The following is a 16586-nucleotide window of genomic DNA, read 5'->3' on the forward strand; positions in this document are numbered from 1 at the left end:
CTGTGTCCACCAGTTTGGCAATCCTGAGACAAATGCAATACTTTTCCTGGGCCTCGTATCTCCAAAACAAATAGCAATATTTCCATGTATTTGTGTTATAATCAAAATTGTGCCGTACTTAACAAATGCAAGGCGAGACACACAATAAAAGATTGATTTACAAATCGGGAAAGACTGATTTACTCTGCTATACCTTACAGACAGTTGTGGTGGAAATGGCTGGCATGGTGAAGACTGATGGAAATGTCTTTGTACCAAACCAACTCCCACCGGCACAACCACAGCCCTGCGGCCCACAGTTGGTCCAACACTTGGAAAACAATCCTCTGCACCAATCCATAGCTGCAATGTTCAATCAGAATAATGCTGGTGTCCAGGAGATGCTGAAAGGAAATCTCAAAGCCCTGGGTGTAAGTGCACTTCTCAAATGTGGGAAATATTGGTTATATATTTTATATAACATAAAAAGGGGCGTCACAGTGGTTAGCACTGCTGCCTCACATCACCAGGGACTCGGGTTCGATTTCGACCTTGGGTCACTTTTTGAGCGGAGTCTGCACGTTCTCCCCGTGTGTGCGGGGGTTTCCTCCTGGTTCTCTGGTTTCCTCCCACAGTCCAAAGATGTGCAGGTTGGGTGGATTGGCCAAGCTAAATTGCCCCTTGGTGTCCAATGATGTGTAGGTTAGGTGGCGTTATGGGGTTACGGGGATAGATTTAGATAGCCAAGGTACAGTGAAAAGTTCTGTTCTGCGCCCAGACCAGGCAGATCGTTCCATACAGGAAAAAAACATAGGACATACGATGAATGCACAATGGAAAGACAGATACACAGACATTGGGTGAAGCATACGGAATATAGAACACAAAAACAGAAAGTAGTGGACAATCTCAGCAGGTCTGACAGCATCTGCGGACAGAAAAGGCGGCTAACATTTCGAATCTGGATGACTCTTTGCCATTCAACAAGATCTGTGAGTATAAAAACCTAACGGTAACTTCCTGTTTTCCAGTTTTTTCCCCAAAAGTGACGTCAGAGGGAAGCTGTGATCTGAGTGATTGATAGCAAATCTGCCCCAAATTTTAAAAAAAACACAGCTAAACTCATAAACTTAAATTAAACTAATTAATTAATTAGTGATGGCTGGTCAGGTGATGTGCTTGAGCTGCTTGATGTGGGAGCTGGCAGATCCCATTGCGAGCTGCAGCGACCACATCTGCAGTAAGTGTTGGCTGCTCGAAGAGCTCCGGCTCAGAGTTGATGAGCTGGAGTCTGAGCTTAAAACACTGAGGCACATCCGGGAGGGGGAGACTTACCTGGACACTGTGTTTCAGGAGGCAGTCACACCTGTCAGAGTAAGTAGTTTAAATCCTGCCAGTGGCCAGGGACAGCAGGGTGTGACTGCAAGTCAGGCAGGTAAAGGGAACCAGCAGTCAGGAACTCAGGAGCCTCAGCCCTTGACTCTGTCCAACAGGTATGAGGCACTTGCTCCCTGTGTGGATGGCGAACAGGGCTGCAGGAAGGATGAGTCAGCTGACCAAGGCACCATGGTTCAGCAGGCCATTCAAGGGGAGGGAGTAAATAGGCAAGTTGTAGTTGTAGGGGATTCTATTATCAGGGGCATAGATAGTATCCTTTGTGAGCAGGATAAAGAGTCCCGCATGGTATGTTGCCTGCCCGGTGCTAGGGTGCGGGACATCTCTGACCGGCTTGAAAGGATACTGGAGAGGGAGGGTGAGGATCCAGTTGTTTTGGTCCATTTCGGTACCAACAACATAGGCAGGTCTAGGAAAGAGGACCTGTTTAGAGATTATAAAGAGCTAGGATTCAAATAAAAAAACAGGTCCTCAAGGGTCATAATCTCCGGATTACTGCCCGAGCCACGTGCAAATTGGCATAGGGAGGCAAGAATAAGGGAAGTTAACACATGGCTGAAAGAGTGGTGTGGGAAAGAGCGGTTCCTTTTCATGGGACACTGGCATCAGTTTTGGGACAGGGGGGACCTATACCGTTGGGATGGTCTCCACCTGAACCGAGCTGGGACCAGTGTTCGGGCGAAAAGAATAAATAGGGTGGTCAATAGGACTTTAAACTAAAGATTGGGGGGGAAGGGAAAATCAGGGAACCAAGAGGTGAAGTAATCAGTGGGAAGCGTAGCTGATTAGGAATACAAAAAAGCACGAAAAGACAAAACTCAGGAGAGGTTACGATAGTCCCCATCCCACAAAATATGACACAGTGTATGGAAAGGCTCAGTAAACCAAGGTCCACCACACTAAGAAAACAAAAAGGGACGGTCAATAGAGAATTAAAGCTGCTATATTTAAATGCGCGCAATGTACGGAACAAGGTAGATGAGCTTGTGGCCCAGATTGTGACTGGCAGGTATGATGTGGTAGGCATCACAGAGACATGGTTACAGGGGGTTCAGGACTGGCATTTAAACATCCAGGGATTCACAACCTATCGAAAAGACAGGGAGGTGGGCAGAGGGGGTGGGGTTGCCTTGTTAATTAGGAATGAAATTAAATCAATAGCACTAAATGACATAGGGTCAGATGATGTGGAGTCTGTGTGGGTAGAGTTGAGGACCACAAAGGCAAAAAAACCATAATGGGAGTTATGTACAGGCCTCCTAACCGTGGTCAGGACCGGGGGCACAAAATGCACCACGAAATAGAAAGTGCATGTCAGAAAGGCAAGGTCACAGTGATCATGGGGGACTTAACTATGCAGGTGGACTGGGTAAATAATGCTGCCAGTGGACCCAAGGAAAGGGAATTCATTGAATGTTTACAGGAGGGCTTTTTGGAACAGCTTGTGATGGAGCCCACGAGGGAACAGGCCATTCTGGACTTAGTGTTATGTAATGAGCCAGACTTGATTAAAGATCTTAAAGTAAGGGAGCACTTAGGAGGCAGTGATCATAATATGGTAGAATTCAATCTCCAATTTGAAAGAAAGAAGGTAGAATCAGATGTAAAGATGTTACAGTTAAATAAAGGTAACTACAGGGGCATGAGGGAGGAACTGACGAAAATCGACTGGGAGCAGAGCCTAGTGGGAAAGACAGTAGAACAGCAATGGCAGGAGTTTCTGGGAGTAATTGAGGACACAGTGCAGAGGTTCATCCCAAAGAAAATAAAGGTTATCAGAGGGGGGATTAGGCAGCCATGGCTGACAAAGGAAGTTAGGGAATGCATCAAAGCAAAAGAGAAAGCCTATAATGTGGCAAAGAGTAGTGGGAAGTCAGAAGATTGGGAAGGCTACAAAAACAAACAGAGGATAACAAAGAGAGAAATAAGGAAAGAGAGGATCAAATATGAAGGTAGGCTAGCCAGTAACATTAGGAATGATAGTAAAAGTTTCTTTAAATACATTAAAAACAAACGGGAGGCAAAAGTTGACATTGGGCCGCTCCAAAATGACGCTGGTAATTTTGTGATGGGAGACAAGGAAATAGCTGAGGAACTAAATCAGTACTTTGCGTCAGTCTTCACAGTAGAAGACATGAGTAATATCCCACCGATTCCGGAGAGTCAGGGGGCAGAGTTCAATATGGTAGCCATCACAAAGGAGAAAGTGCTAGAGAAACTAAGAGGTCTAAAAATTGATAAATCTCCGGGCCCAGATGGACTACATACTAGAGTTCTAAAGGAGATAGCTGAAGAAATAGTGGAGGCGTTAGTTATGATCTTTCAAAAGTCACTGGAGTCCGGGAAAGTCCCAGAGGATTGGAAAATCGCTGTTGTAACCCCCCCTGTTCAAGAAGGGAACAAGGAAAAAGATGGAAAATTATAGGCCAATTAGCCTAACCTCAGTTGTTGGCAAGATTCTAGAATCCATTGTTAAGGATGAGATTTCTAAATTCTTGGAAGTGCAGGGTCGGATTAGGACAAGTAAGCATGGATTTAGTAAGGGGAGGTCTTGCCTGACAAACCTGTTAGAGTTCTTTGAAGAGATGACAAATAGGTTAGACCAAGGAGAGCCAATGGATGTTATCTATCTTGACTTCCAAAAGGCCTTTGATAAGGTGCCTCACGGGAGACTGCTGAGTAAAATAAGGGCCCATGGTATTCGAGGCAAGGTACTAACATGGATTGACGACTGGCTGTCAGGCAGAAGGCAGAGAGTTGGGATAAAAGGTTCTTTTGCGGAATGGCAACCGGTGACGAGTGGTGTCCCGCAGGGTTCAGTGTTGGGGCCACAGCTGTTCTCTTTATATATTAACGATCTAGATGACGGGACTGGGGGCATTCTGGCTAAGTTTGCCGATGATACAAAGATAGGTGGAGGGGCAGGTAGTATGGAGGAGGTCGGGAGGCTGCAGAAAGATTTAGACAGTTTAGGAGAGTGGTCCAAGAATTGGCTTATGAAATTCAACGTGGGCAAGTGCGAGGTCTTGCACTTTGGAAAAAAGAATCGAGGCATGCACTATTTTCTAAACGGTGACAAAATTCATAATGCTGAAGTGCAAAGGGACTTGGGAGTCCTAGTCCAGGATTCTCTAAAGGTAAACTTGCAGGTTGAGTCCGTAATTAAGAAAGCAAATGCAATGTTGTCATTTATCTCATGAGGCTTGGAATATAAAAGCAGGGATGTACTTCTGAAGCTTTATAAAGCATTAGTTAGGCCCCATTTAGAATACTGTGAGCTATTTTGGGCCCCACACCTCAGGAAGGACATACTGGCACTGGAGCGGGTCCAGCGGAGATTCACACGGATGATCCCAGGAATGGTAGGCCTAACATACGATGAACGTCTGAGGATCCTGGGATTATATTCATTGGAGTTTAGGAGGTTGAGGGGAGATCTAATAGAAACTTACAAGATAATGAATGGCTTAGATAGGGTGGATGTAGGGAAGTTGTTTCCATTAGCAGGGGAGACTAGGACCCGGGGGCACAGCCTTAGAATAAAAGGGAGTCACTTTAGAACAGAGATGAGGAGAAATTTCTTCAGCCAGAGAGTGGTGGGTCTGTGGAATTCATTGCCACAGAGGGCGGTGGAGGCCGGGACGTTGAGTGTCTTTAAGACAGAAGTTGATAAATTCTTGATTTCTCGAGGAATTAAGGGCTATGGAGAGAGAGCGGGTAAATGGAGTTGAAATCAGCCATGATGGAATGGCGGAGTGGACTCGATGGGCCGAATGGCCTTACTTCCGCTCCTATGTCTTATGGTCTAAAGCGGAATATAGTGCTACAGCTATAAAGAAGATGCATATAGAGACTATTTCAGTCTAAGAGAGCCATTCAGAAGTCTGGTAACAGTGGGGAAGAAGCTGTTTTTGAATCTGTTAGTGCGCATTCTCAAACTTTTGTATATTCTGCCTGATGGAAGAGGTTGGAAGAGAGAATAGCCCAGCTGGGCGGGGTCTGTGATTATGCTGGCCACTTTCCCAAAGGGAGCAGGAGATGTAGACAGTCAATGGATGGGAGGTGAGTTTACGTGATAGACTGGGCTGTGTTCACGAATCTCTATAGTTTCTTATGGTCTTTCTCCAGCAGTTGCCATACCAGGCTGTGATGCAGCCAGATAGGATGCTTTCCATGGTGCATCTATGAAAATTGGTAAGAGTGAATGTGGACATGCCAAATTCTCTTACGCTGAGGAAGTATAGGCGCTGTTGGGCTTTCTTCGTCGTAGTGTCGACGTTTGTGAACCAGGATAGATTGTTAATTAGAAAGAAGAGTTGATTATGTGAATTTTTAAAAAAAAAAATATTTTCTGCAATGAATCCTAAACATTGTAATTTCAAATTCCGAAATTCCAAGTTGTGAATTCAGTGGACAAACTGCACAGAGTGGAAATCAATGGAGGTGAAAATCAGACTTTTTCTATGGAAAGGGTGGGCGATGTGCAATGTCAATTTCACACCATGGAACAAGTTAAAACTACTGCCGAAAGGATTGTTTTTCAATTTAACACCATTTTCTGGTTCCTGCAGATAACGCAGATTGTGACGGGTATAATCTCCATAATCATTGGAATTGTACAGATCTGCATTTTGCACAGTCTAACCAGCATTGAATCCATTTCGGTAATAATTGGGACACCCTGGTGGACTGGAGTTCTAGTAAGTGCTACTAATAACTACAGTGATGTAAGATTGTCGGGCTTCCTATAGCTAGATGGCCACACGGTCGCACAGTGGTTAGCACAGTTGCTTCGCAGCTCCAGGGTCCCAGGTTCGATTCCTGGCTTGGGTCACTGTCTTTGTGGAGTCTGCACGTTCTCCCTGTGTGTACGTGGGTTTCCTCCGGGTGCTCCGGTTTCCTCCCACAGTCCAAAGATGTGCAGGTTAGGTGGATTGGCCATTCTAAATTGCCCTTAGTGTCCAAAAAACTGGTTAGGTTGGATTACGGGAATAAAGGAGATAGGGTGGAGGAGTGGGGCTTAAGTGGGTGGCCTTTTCCAGGGGCCGGTGCTGACATGATGGGCTGAATGGCCTCCTTCTGCATTGTAAATTCTATGATTCTATGATCTGGTAGCGATCATGCATTGGCAACGTTCCACAAAGAATGCTGTCAGCCTTGAAAACAAGTTCTGCACTCCTTGCGTTTGTTATTCAGAGGGCACTGTTCCTGTTTTATGGTCGCTGGGACAATTTTGGCTTCCTTGAGCAGCTTGCTCTCAGTTTTCCTCTTGTCGATGCAGCCGAAAAATGTGAGCCACCAAGAAGGTCATGACACTTTCTTTTGTGGCTTTGTGTATAGAATCAGTCGGAGCAGCAGTGTTCCACATTGCTCCACCTCCCTCCTTCTGTCCTTCAGACACTACCCCCGCACTGTACCCCCCCGCTGTGCCCCCGACCCTCCATCCCCTTCCCCCACCGGTTCTTCCACACCCAAGGCTTACCTGAATATCTTTCCCTGCAATCCACTCTGCCTGAAATGAACTCCTTTGCGGTGTCAGTAGCTGATCAATAATGTGATCAATAACCTGAGGCTCAAGGTAGATTGGCTACAGGCCTGAAATGACCAATAACCAATTTCACCCCTCTGACGCCGACCAAATTCTACCCCCGCCTGTGGCCAGTTGACTGGCCTCTGTTGGAAGAGGCTGTTTGTGAGAAGCAATGGCTTTCATGGGTTCCTTTTTCTTTTCATTTGTTCACAGAATTGGCGTGTTGCTGGCAAGTCCAGCATTTACTGTTCACCTTTACTTGCCCCTGAGAAAGTGGTGGTGAGCCTTCTTCAACCACTGCTGTCCGTGGAGAGTAGCGACACTCACAATACTGTTAGGAAGGTCCACAATTCTGCCCCAGGAACAGCAAAGGAGCAACAATGAAAAATGAAATGAAAATCGCTTATTGTCACAAGCAGGCTTCAAATGAAGTTACTGTGAAAAGCCCCTAGTCGCCATATTCTGGCGCCTGTTCGGGGATGATGGTGCGTGAATTGAACCCGCGCTGTTGGCCTTGGTCTGCTTTACAAGCCAGCTATTTAGCCACTGTGCTAAAACAGCCCTTCCAGACTTCTGAATGGCCTACAAATGGTGGAGTGTACAGGTCTCACGTCTTAGCACTGCTAATCAGCTGTTGCCACAGCCATTCTAGGTGGTAGAGGGTGTAGGATTGAAAGATGTTGAGTTACGAAACTTGGCAAGTTGCCGCAGCGCATCTTGCAGAGGGTCTTTACTGCTGCCGTTGTGTGCCAATGTTTGAGGGATTGAATGTTGACAGTGGTGGATTGTAGGCTGATCAACTGGGTTCCTCTGCCATGGATGGTGTAAACTTTATTCAGTGCTGCTGGAGCTGTATTCACCTGGACATATGGAGAGCAATCCATCACAATCTCGACGTGTCATGTCAGTTGTGATAGACTTTGGGGATTCAGGAGGCGAGGTATGTGGTGCAGAGCTCCCACCCTCTGACCTGCTCTTGTGGTCACAAATATATATATATATATACACAAAGCTGGTTCAGTTAAGTGTCTAGACAATAATAGTCCCCAGATGATGATGTCGGGGGATTTATTGATGGTAATGTCATTGAATGACAAGGGTAGATTATTATATTCTCTTGTTGGCCTGGCACGTACGTGGCACGAATGCTACATGTCCCTTATCAGTCCAAGCCTGAACATTGTCCAAAGCAACTCTTTGCAGCATGGATCGCTTCAGTATTTGAGGTGTCTTGACTCGTACCCCAGGGTTCCACAAGAGGGCTCCAGGATTTCCACGGAAGCTCGCGGAGTCATGCGACAAAAATCGGCAAAAAGCCAGTCTGCGGGATTCTCCGTCGGCGAGATCCTCTTCTTCGCTGGCAACGCACCCACACCCGGTTTCCTGACAGAAACACTATCAGCCGGCTGTGGGAACGGAGAATCCCGTTGCCAGCAGGGACAAGCAAGCCGTGCCAGAAAACGGGGCTGGCGGGACGGAGAATGCCGCCCACTATTTTTAAAATAAAAACAATAAACACAACATAAATTGAGCGTCAGAGTCAGTTAAAGAAAAACACTGCAGCAAAGATTTTTTTAAAAAGAGCAGGCGAGCAATGGCCAGAAATCGGAAACAAACAAAAAATCTAATTGTCCAATCAGAGGCCAGCCTAGCTGAGCATTGGCTCAGCCTATCAGTCGCCAGCTCAAGTGGAGTCTGGCTCATATTGGCAGAAAAACACGTGTACATTTTGTTTCTGTGTTTGCCACTTTTTCACAGCAGAAAAGTGCCGTTGACATGATAACAATGTTTTGGGTTCCCTGATGCTCTTGGGAGTTCACCTGGGGTTCCGCAGCTGGAGAGGTTTGGGAAACTCTGCTGTACTGTGACAAATGCACTTTCAATGTCAATGGCAGTCCATGTTTGGACCAAGACTATAATGCGACCTGGAGTTCAGTGACCCTGGCAGAACCCAATCTGAACATGCATACGCAGGTTGTTGCTGAGTAACCACCCTGGGATATCACTGTCAACACCACTGCTGATGTTTGAAAGTAGACTGATCGGGATGATAATTGCTGGATTGACTTTGTTCTCCTTTTTGTTGTACAGCGAATATATGGAAATGTTTTCACATTGTCAGGGAGTTGCTTGTGCTGTAACCATACTGGAACAGCAACTAATTATGGAGTAAAACTCTTCTGAACTACTGCTGGGTCCAGAGGCTTTGCTGTATCCAGTGCCTTCAGACATTCCTTGATGTCACATGGAGTGGTTTAAATTGTTTGAAGACGGGTGTCGATGATGTTGGGGCCTCAGGAGAAGGCTGAGATCCTCCTTCAGTTCATCATTCATTGACTCCAGCTGGCAAAATATTCAATGCTTCAGGGTCAGTCTCTATCCTTCGGGATGGGCAATAAATGCTGGCCCAGTGAGAGATACCCACATCCCCTAAACACATGTTAAGAAAGGCTAATAATTAGTTTAATAATCCCACCAACACTTACATCTTAGTCCCCAAAGGGAAACTGAGTGCGTGAAGATAAAACACAAGAAAATAAGTGTCCCACTCCCCACCCTTTCGGCCCATTGAACTTCCTTTATTCACTCTCTATCCAGCTTCAGACGGGAAGAATCCCGTCGGAATGAGGAATCACATAGAGGCAGAGAGCTTATGGAGCCAATGTCTAGCTTAACGCTCTAGTTTGAGGGGAGAAGAATGTAGAAAGTCATAATCCAATATTTGAATTGTTGTTTAATTCTTCGAAGTGTTTTCTCTGATGTGCAATATGTTTTTGAAGTTTATTATTGCAGGGGCCCTTGCTGTCGCTGCTGAGAAGGAACCAACTCATTGTATGGTAAGTACGTGCTCCAAAATGGATTTTATATTGTTGCCTTATAAATAACATCATCACCCAAGATGATAAACTAGTAAGATCATTGTTGTTTGCTATTGTCACGCTAAATCCCTATTATATCAGTCTGTGCAAATGAATACTGTACAATAAAGGGATAGACAAGACAGTGCAGTGGGTGAAAATGTTATCCTTCCGCATCTGACTCTTGGATTCAAATACAGCCCAACAAACTCAATGGAAGTTAACTTTCTCTCACACCATTTAAATGTTGAAAGAGGGGAGATGATAGACTTCTACACCAGGAGCCTGGGTACAAATGCAGCCATATCGAAGATGAACACATTTCTTTCTGATAGCAACTCAACGTGAGCTAATTGCCGTTTTCCTCCTTCCATATTTTATCATACGTTATTAAATCACAGAATTGCAGAATTGTTAAGGTGCAGTAGAAAGCCATTTGGCCCATTCTGTCTGCACTGTTATGCCTTGTCTCCGGAATGCTGCACATTGTTTCTACTGCCCTTGTGAATGCCTCGATTGACCTCTCTCCACCACAATTCCAGGCAATGCAGTCCAGACCAGAACCACTCATTTTTTAAACAAATTGTTATTCTCACATCACATTTTCTTCTTTTCCAATTCACTTGAAATCTGTGCCCTCTCCTTCGCGATCCTTTTACGCGTGGGAATAATTTCTCCCGATCTCCCCTGCCCAGCCCCCTCATGGTTTTGTAGATCTCTATAAAATCTCCTCTTAGCCTTCTTCTCTCCAAGAAGAACAGTCCCAGCCTCTCCAACCGCATAACTGAAGTTTCTCATCCCGAAACCATTCTTGTAAACCTCTTCATTACTCTCTCCAATGTGTTCAGGTCCTTCGTAATGCTTGGCGGCCTGAACTGTACATATACCCCAGCTGAGGACTATCTGATATCTGGTCGAAGTTCAGCATAACCTCCCGTCTCTTGTACTCCATGTCTCTTAATAAGGTCCAGGATACTATTTGCTTTATTAACTGCTTCCTCCTCCTGTCTTGCCAGCGTCACTGATCTATGACGTATACACCGAGGTTTTGCTCTTCCTCAAAAGCCTTCAGAGTTGTATGAAATGAAAATGAAATGAAAATCGCTTATTGTCACAAGTAGGCTTCAAATGAAGTTACTGTGAAAAGCCCCTAGTCGCCACATTCCGGCGCCTGTTCGGGGAGGCTGTTACAGGAATCGAACTGTGCTGCTAGCCTGCCTTGGTCTGCTTTCAAAGCCAGCGATTTAGCCCTGTGCTAAACACACCCTTTTTCTGTCTTTTCTCTCCATGTTCTTTTCTACCAAAATGAATTATCTCACAAAATGAACCTCATCTGCCACTTATCTGCAATTCCACCCCCTTGTCTATGTCCTTTTGAAATCCTACCCTACCCGCCGCACAATTTACAATGCTTCCACGATTTGTATCAGCTGCAAACTTAATTTTAACGTTGTCTCCTGCATTCCAAGGTCAAGCTCATTAATGTCTGTTTTTTTTCAACTTCCAGGTCAACGGTTGCTTATCAATGAACATCATCAGTGCTATTATTTGCTTACCTGCAATAATTATATATTCTGTAAGCCTCAGCATACATTCAGTGTGTTATTCTTGGGCTTTTTGTTATGATCCTGGCGTGAGTATTAAATTTTCTTGATACTTAGCTGTTTATAAGTAAGATTTTGAGATGTTTTCTGTGCAACCTAATTTATTTGTGTGTAACACACTACAGGTTTCAATTGCATGTATGACCATACTTCTCCTGCTGACCCTGTTCAATGCAGCAATATCCATTGCAGTTTCAAGCTTCAACTGTAAAGCTATTAATGGTTGCTGTGGAACACCAGTGGTAAGCTATATAATGAATTGATCTAAGACTCTATTGCCTCTGTGTATCTACACGTGTATATTAGTCTTTCCCATTTTAGAAAAATATTTAGATTTAGATTTATTGTCCCGTGAACCAAGCTACAGTCAAAAGTATTGTTCTGCGTATAGATCTGCGTATAGCAGATCATTCCGTACATAAAAAACGTAGGACATACGATAAGTGCACAATGTAAATACATAGACATATGCATAATAATAACTGCTGGGTATCAACAGATCAACGCCTTGCAATACATCCCACACTACAGGTTAGGCAGGGCATGTTGTGTTCTCTATTTTACTTTTCTTGGCTGGCTTGGATGCGTCATGTTGAATAAAGAACACAGAGCTTTGTCAACAAATAAAACTATAAATTTATTACACTACTAACTAAGATTCATTCACATTCCTAAAGTAGAAGGTTTCTCTCTTAAACTGTGCGAGACAATAAATCTAAATCTAAATATTTTTCTAAAATGGGAAAGAGACTAATAACTGTGCTAACTCTTAACTAGCAGAACTTCTCAAGTACAATTGCTCCCAATGTGGCACTCGACCAGCTGCCTCCTAATTTGTGACTCCCAGAATCTCCAAAGTCACACGATATTTATATGACTGTTCTGTGGTTCCCTCTAGTGGTAAGAAGCATTATCATTAACTTTTAACTCTTTACATCCCAGTCAATGTACATATCATCACAAGGCAGAAACAAGCAGCCAATGTATTTCTGCCATTTCTCACCCAACAGGAACAATTAAATTTGAATTCACATAATTTCTATTGTCCACCCTCAGCCGAGCATTCCCACAAGATAACAGTTAGGTGGAAAAACAATTCTGTGAATGACAGCAAGGTAATACCAGCCAAAGCTTGAATCGTACACTGTTACCCGCACAGAAACAGATGACTTGGTCTCTCAAATTTGAAGTAGTTTGTGTTTCTCCTCTGGCATTTTCCCAAATGTTTTCTGTGTTTTTTTCCCACTTATTGTAGATGGTCCTGACACCACTTTGAAACTCCAAGTTTTAACAATAATAATCTTTACTAATATTACAAGTAGGCTTACATTAACACTGCAATTAAGTTACAGTGAAAATTCCCTAGTCGCCACACTCCGGCGCCTATTCGGGTACACAGAGGGAGAATTCAGAATATCCAATTGACCGAACATTTCCAAGCAGCAATCTGATTCGCTTTTAGCTGGGACTCAGTGGGCAGCACTTTGTGATCTGAGGTACAGATTGGATCCAATGCAGAGATTTGAGCAACAAATCTAGGCAGATACCCCCGGTGCCAGTGATGAGGGAGTGCTGCCCGTCTGTCGGTGCTGTGTTTTCAGATGGGAGATTAAACCAAGGCCCCAGTCACAGTCTCAGGTGGATGGAAACAATCCCATGGAGTGATTTTGATGACAAAAAAGGAGTTTGCTCATCTAAAATAAAAGCAAAGCACTGTGGATGCTTGAAATAAATAAAAGCAGAAAAAGGTGGAGAAAATCTGGCAGCATCTGTGGAGACTGAAACAGAGTTCACGTTTTCGAGACTATTTGACGCCTCTGCAGAGGCAATAAGGGATGAATGGTAGGTAAATGGAGCTGAGAAAGAGCTGGATTTCTTTGATGACCTCAGGATTTCAAGAAACATTTTACAGTCAACTAAAGTTTAGTTCCTGTTGTGAAACACAGCAGCCAATTTGCATATTGGGTTTCCTCCGGGTGCTCCGGTTTCCTCCCGCGAGTCCCAAAAGACGTGCTTTTAGGTAATTTGAACATTCTGAATTCTCCCTCTGTGTACCCGAACAGGCGTCAGAATGTGGTGACTAGGGGCTTTTCACAGTAACTTCATTGCAGTGTTAATGTGAGCCTACTTGTGACAATAAAGATTATTATTATCAGAGGATCCCACAAACAGCAATGTGATAATGACCTGAATGTTTTTAGTGACATTGAATCATAGAATCATATTGGTTAAGGAATAAAGCTTCCTGAGCCTTTCTGGTTGGTAGTTAGCAGGAGTTTCAGTGATTTGAAATATTTAAGCGGGGTCATTTGTGAAGCTGTCTTTAGATCCAGCATCGCCATTCCCTTTCCTGCTTTATTTGTGTTTATTTGAACAAGTGAACAAATTGGACAAGAGCAGCGATTCCCTGCCCAACCTGCCTGTCTCAGTTGGTCGACAATAGGACTCTTGATACCAGGGAAATGTTTCAAATGTTGGGTGGTGGCTTTTTCCTTCTTGATGTATATGTTAATTTTTCTTAAATGTTCAACAAGTCATCCCCGAAATATGATTACCTCTCAGTCCTCGCCATCTTGTATTCACTATTATGGGTACCAGGGTAGCACAGTGATAGCACTGTTGCTTCACAGCGCCAGAGTCCCAGGTTCAATTCCCGGCTTGGTCACTGTCTGCACAGACACTGCACGTTCTCCCTGTGTCTGTGTGGGTTCCTCCGGGTGCTCCGGTTTCCTCCCACAAGTCCCGATAGACATGCTGTTAGGTAATTTGGACATTCTGAATTCTCCCTCAATGTACCTGAACAGGGACCTGAGTGTGGCGCCGAGGGGCTTTTCACAGTAACTTCATTGCAGTGTTAATGTAAGACTACTTGTGACAATAATAATTTATTATTAGAATAACGTTTTGAAAAGAAAGTATTGAATTTATTTAATTATTTGCAAGTCCCTGCCTTAAATAAAACTCTCCATCATAAACTAAACTCAAAATAAAATCCATCATAGTCAGATTTTGAACATGGGAGAATGCTTTATTAATAAAATGCACAGCTACTAATGAAACACATTCAGCTTCTTCCACTGAATTTCCAGCAATTCTGGGGATAGATTTCCTCATCTGAGCATGTGCAGGAAGTGCTCCCCCTAGTGTTGTGGCACCAATAGACACAGCCTTGTAGATTGCTCTGGCGGAGAGTTGCACAAACATTCTTGTCCCAGTGGGGAAAGTGGCAATGGGACGGGTCCAATGTTTGGGAGAGGCAGCCGAGCCATGAGGAACTGACTGGCTCATTCTGCTCTAATTCTTCATATTCGTGTTCTTTGTTTTCAGCCGGTGATTGTGGTGTACAGCAACTCGCCTGCACAACCTATTCCCCAGCAACAGTTCCAAGGGAACCCTCCTCCCTACAACATGGCACTGATGGAAAATGTGCATGTTGGATAAGAATGGCTTTATGGTGGAAATTTCGCTTTGCGCTCGTTAATTAATCTTACGGATCTTGGCACAATATTATTGGGATGCATCTAAAGATTCAGGATTCTGTTCATTGTATTCTTTAGCTACACGTGATTCTGCCAAGGCCGCATATATTACCCAAACCCGAGTTGCCTTGAGGAAGCGGCAGTCGGCTTTCGCAGGGCATGAAGAGTCACCCACTGGTCAGCGGACAAGGGCGACAATTAGTCCCCACAAACTCGGTGATGTGTTTGGAGAGAGGCGTGGGGGAGGAGGTGTCAGTGGTACTGCTATTTTCAACCAATTAATCAATTTATAAGACATCACCTAGCTAATAGGATGAGACTCCTCTTGAAGTTATTTATTCTATGGTATATAGATCGTCTGGATTTTCTGATGATGTGTTCTGAAATGTAATAAATGTACTCAAAGATAAAATGTTCATTTGTTGAATCTTGAAAATCTAGAATGAAATAGCAGACTCTCAGCTAGTGATGTGACATGATTGATTGTATTTGAATAAAAGGGGACATACGTCACAAACATCCATGTCCCTGTACTGAAAGAAATGTTTGCTGATTGTCCCGGTTCCTTTATTATATCTGTGCATTTCTTTCTTCTCTGAAAAGTTTGCTCACTCATTTAAATCTTAAGCAGTTTCACCATCTGGAATCTATTGAAGATTCGCATCTCCCGCTGCTCTCCGCAGCTATTTCCTCGATTACATGTATAACGTCAGTCAAGATGTTACTGTCACCAGGAGGGAGTGTGACATTATTGATGAAGCTGTCCTTTAGTGAAGACATCAATCCCAGATCATGTCTATCTGTTCTGGTGACTCAGCTCAGAACTAACAGCTCAGAAACAGGCTATTTGGTCCAATGAGTCTATTGCTGTTGTTTACGCTTTTTACAAGGCTCCGCCCATCTTACTTCCTCTAACCCTGTATGTAACCATTAAAGGTCACATAGTAATTGTGACCCTATCTCCAGTTCTTTCCAGCTTTGAGAAACAGTCATCCGGAGTCGAAACATCAGTCCCTTTTCTCTGCACAGATGCTGCCAGATCTGCTGAGATTGTCCAATATTTTCTGGTTTTGTTGCAAGTAAACAACCTTTATTGTCACAAGTAGGCTTACATTAACAATGCAATGAAGTTACTGTGAAAAGCTCTAGTCGCCACATTCCGGCGCCTGTTCGGGTACACAGTGGGAGAATTCAGAATTCTCAGCTGGTACGGGAATTGAACCCGCTCTGGCCTATGTTCCGCATCACAAACCAGCTGTCTAGCCCATTGAGCTAAACTGGCCCCTAGCTAATTAGATAGCCAGATGAACTCATTTTCAAAAGTTTGAATCAGTTGTTTCTCAGGGAGCATTAAAACAAGCCTTCCTCGGTGCTGCTTTGTCTGTCCTGAGTACTGTTTCAGCGGCATCGAGTGTAAAGTGTGAGTTCAGTGGGTGAATGGGTTCGGCAAGGGTGGTGCTCCTTGCCTTTTCCACCTTTTCTCATGCTCCAGTAACCACCTGTTACTTTGGAAGAGGTGAAGAAGATAATTCGAGGGTAACTGGTAAGTTACTCTGATAATAATAAATACTAATAAAAGTTAAGGTATGGTATGTCAGCTTGGCCAAGTGGAATGTACATGCTGCGGTATATGGGACATCATGGACATACTGTTGTCTGAACTGCATGGGAAAAAAACTGCTAATCTGTCTACAGACATATCTTTAACTGAACTGCAGTGAGAGCAGAAAAGTTATTATTC

The 16586-nt window shown here is 44.0% G+C and overlaps 1 protein-coding gene across 1 annotated transcript; it reads left to right on the forward strand.

Annotated features, from left to right (window-relative positions):
- The first annotated feature begins 206 nt into the window (after positions 1 to 206).
- LOC140389254 (membrane-spanning 4-domains subfamily A member 4D-like) lies at positions 207 to 15353 on the forward strand. Its single transcript, XM_072473433.1, has 6 exons — positions 207 to 410; positions 5946 to 6074; positions 9685 to 9741; positions 11270 to 11395; positions 11492 to 11608; positions 14694 to 15353. The coding sequence occupies exons 1-6, from the start codon at positions 216 to 218 to the stop codon at positions 14805 to 14807; spliced, it is 738 nt and encodes a 245-aa protein (XP_072329534.1). The 5' UTR covers positions 207 to 215; the 3' UTR covers positions 14808 to 15353.
- Positions 15354 to 16586: the final 1233 nt, after the last annotated feature.

The sequence above is a fragment of the Scyliorhinus torazame genome, chromosome 14 (genome assembly GCF_047496885.1).
Source record: "Scyliorhinus torazame isolate Kashiwa2021f chromosome 14, sScyTor2.1, whole genome shotgun sequence".
In the NCBI taxonomy this organism is placed as follows: Eukaryota; Metazoa; Chordata; class Chondrichthyes; order Carcharhiniformes; family Scyliorhinidae; genus Scyliorhinus; species Scyliorhinus torazame.

What these genes read in the sequence shown, in the direction of transcription:
- LOC140389254 (XM_072473433.1), top strand. Translation starts at nt 216, where the DNA reads ATGGCTGGCATGGTGAAGACTGATGGAAATGTCTTTGTACCAAACCAA. An exon ending in GAAATCTCAAAGCCCTGGGT is followed by an intron (nt 411 to 5,945) that starts GTAAGTGCACTT and finishes TGGTTCCTGCAG; the next exon opens with ATAACGCAGATTGTGACGGG. An exon ending in AGGAACCAACTCATTGTATG is followed by an intron (nt 9,742 to 11,269) that starts GTAAGTACGTGC and finishes TTCAACTTCCAG; the next exon opens with GTCAACGGTTGCTTATCAAT.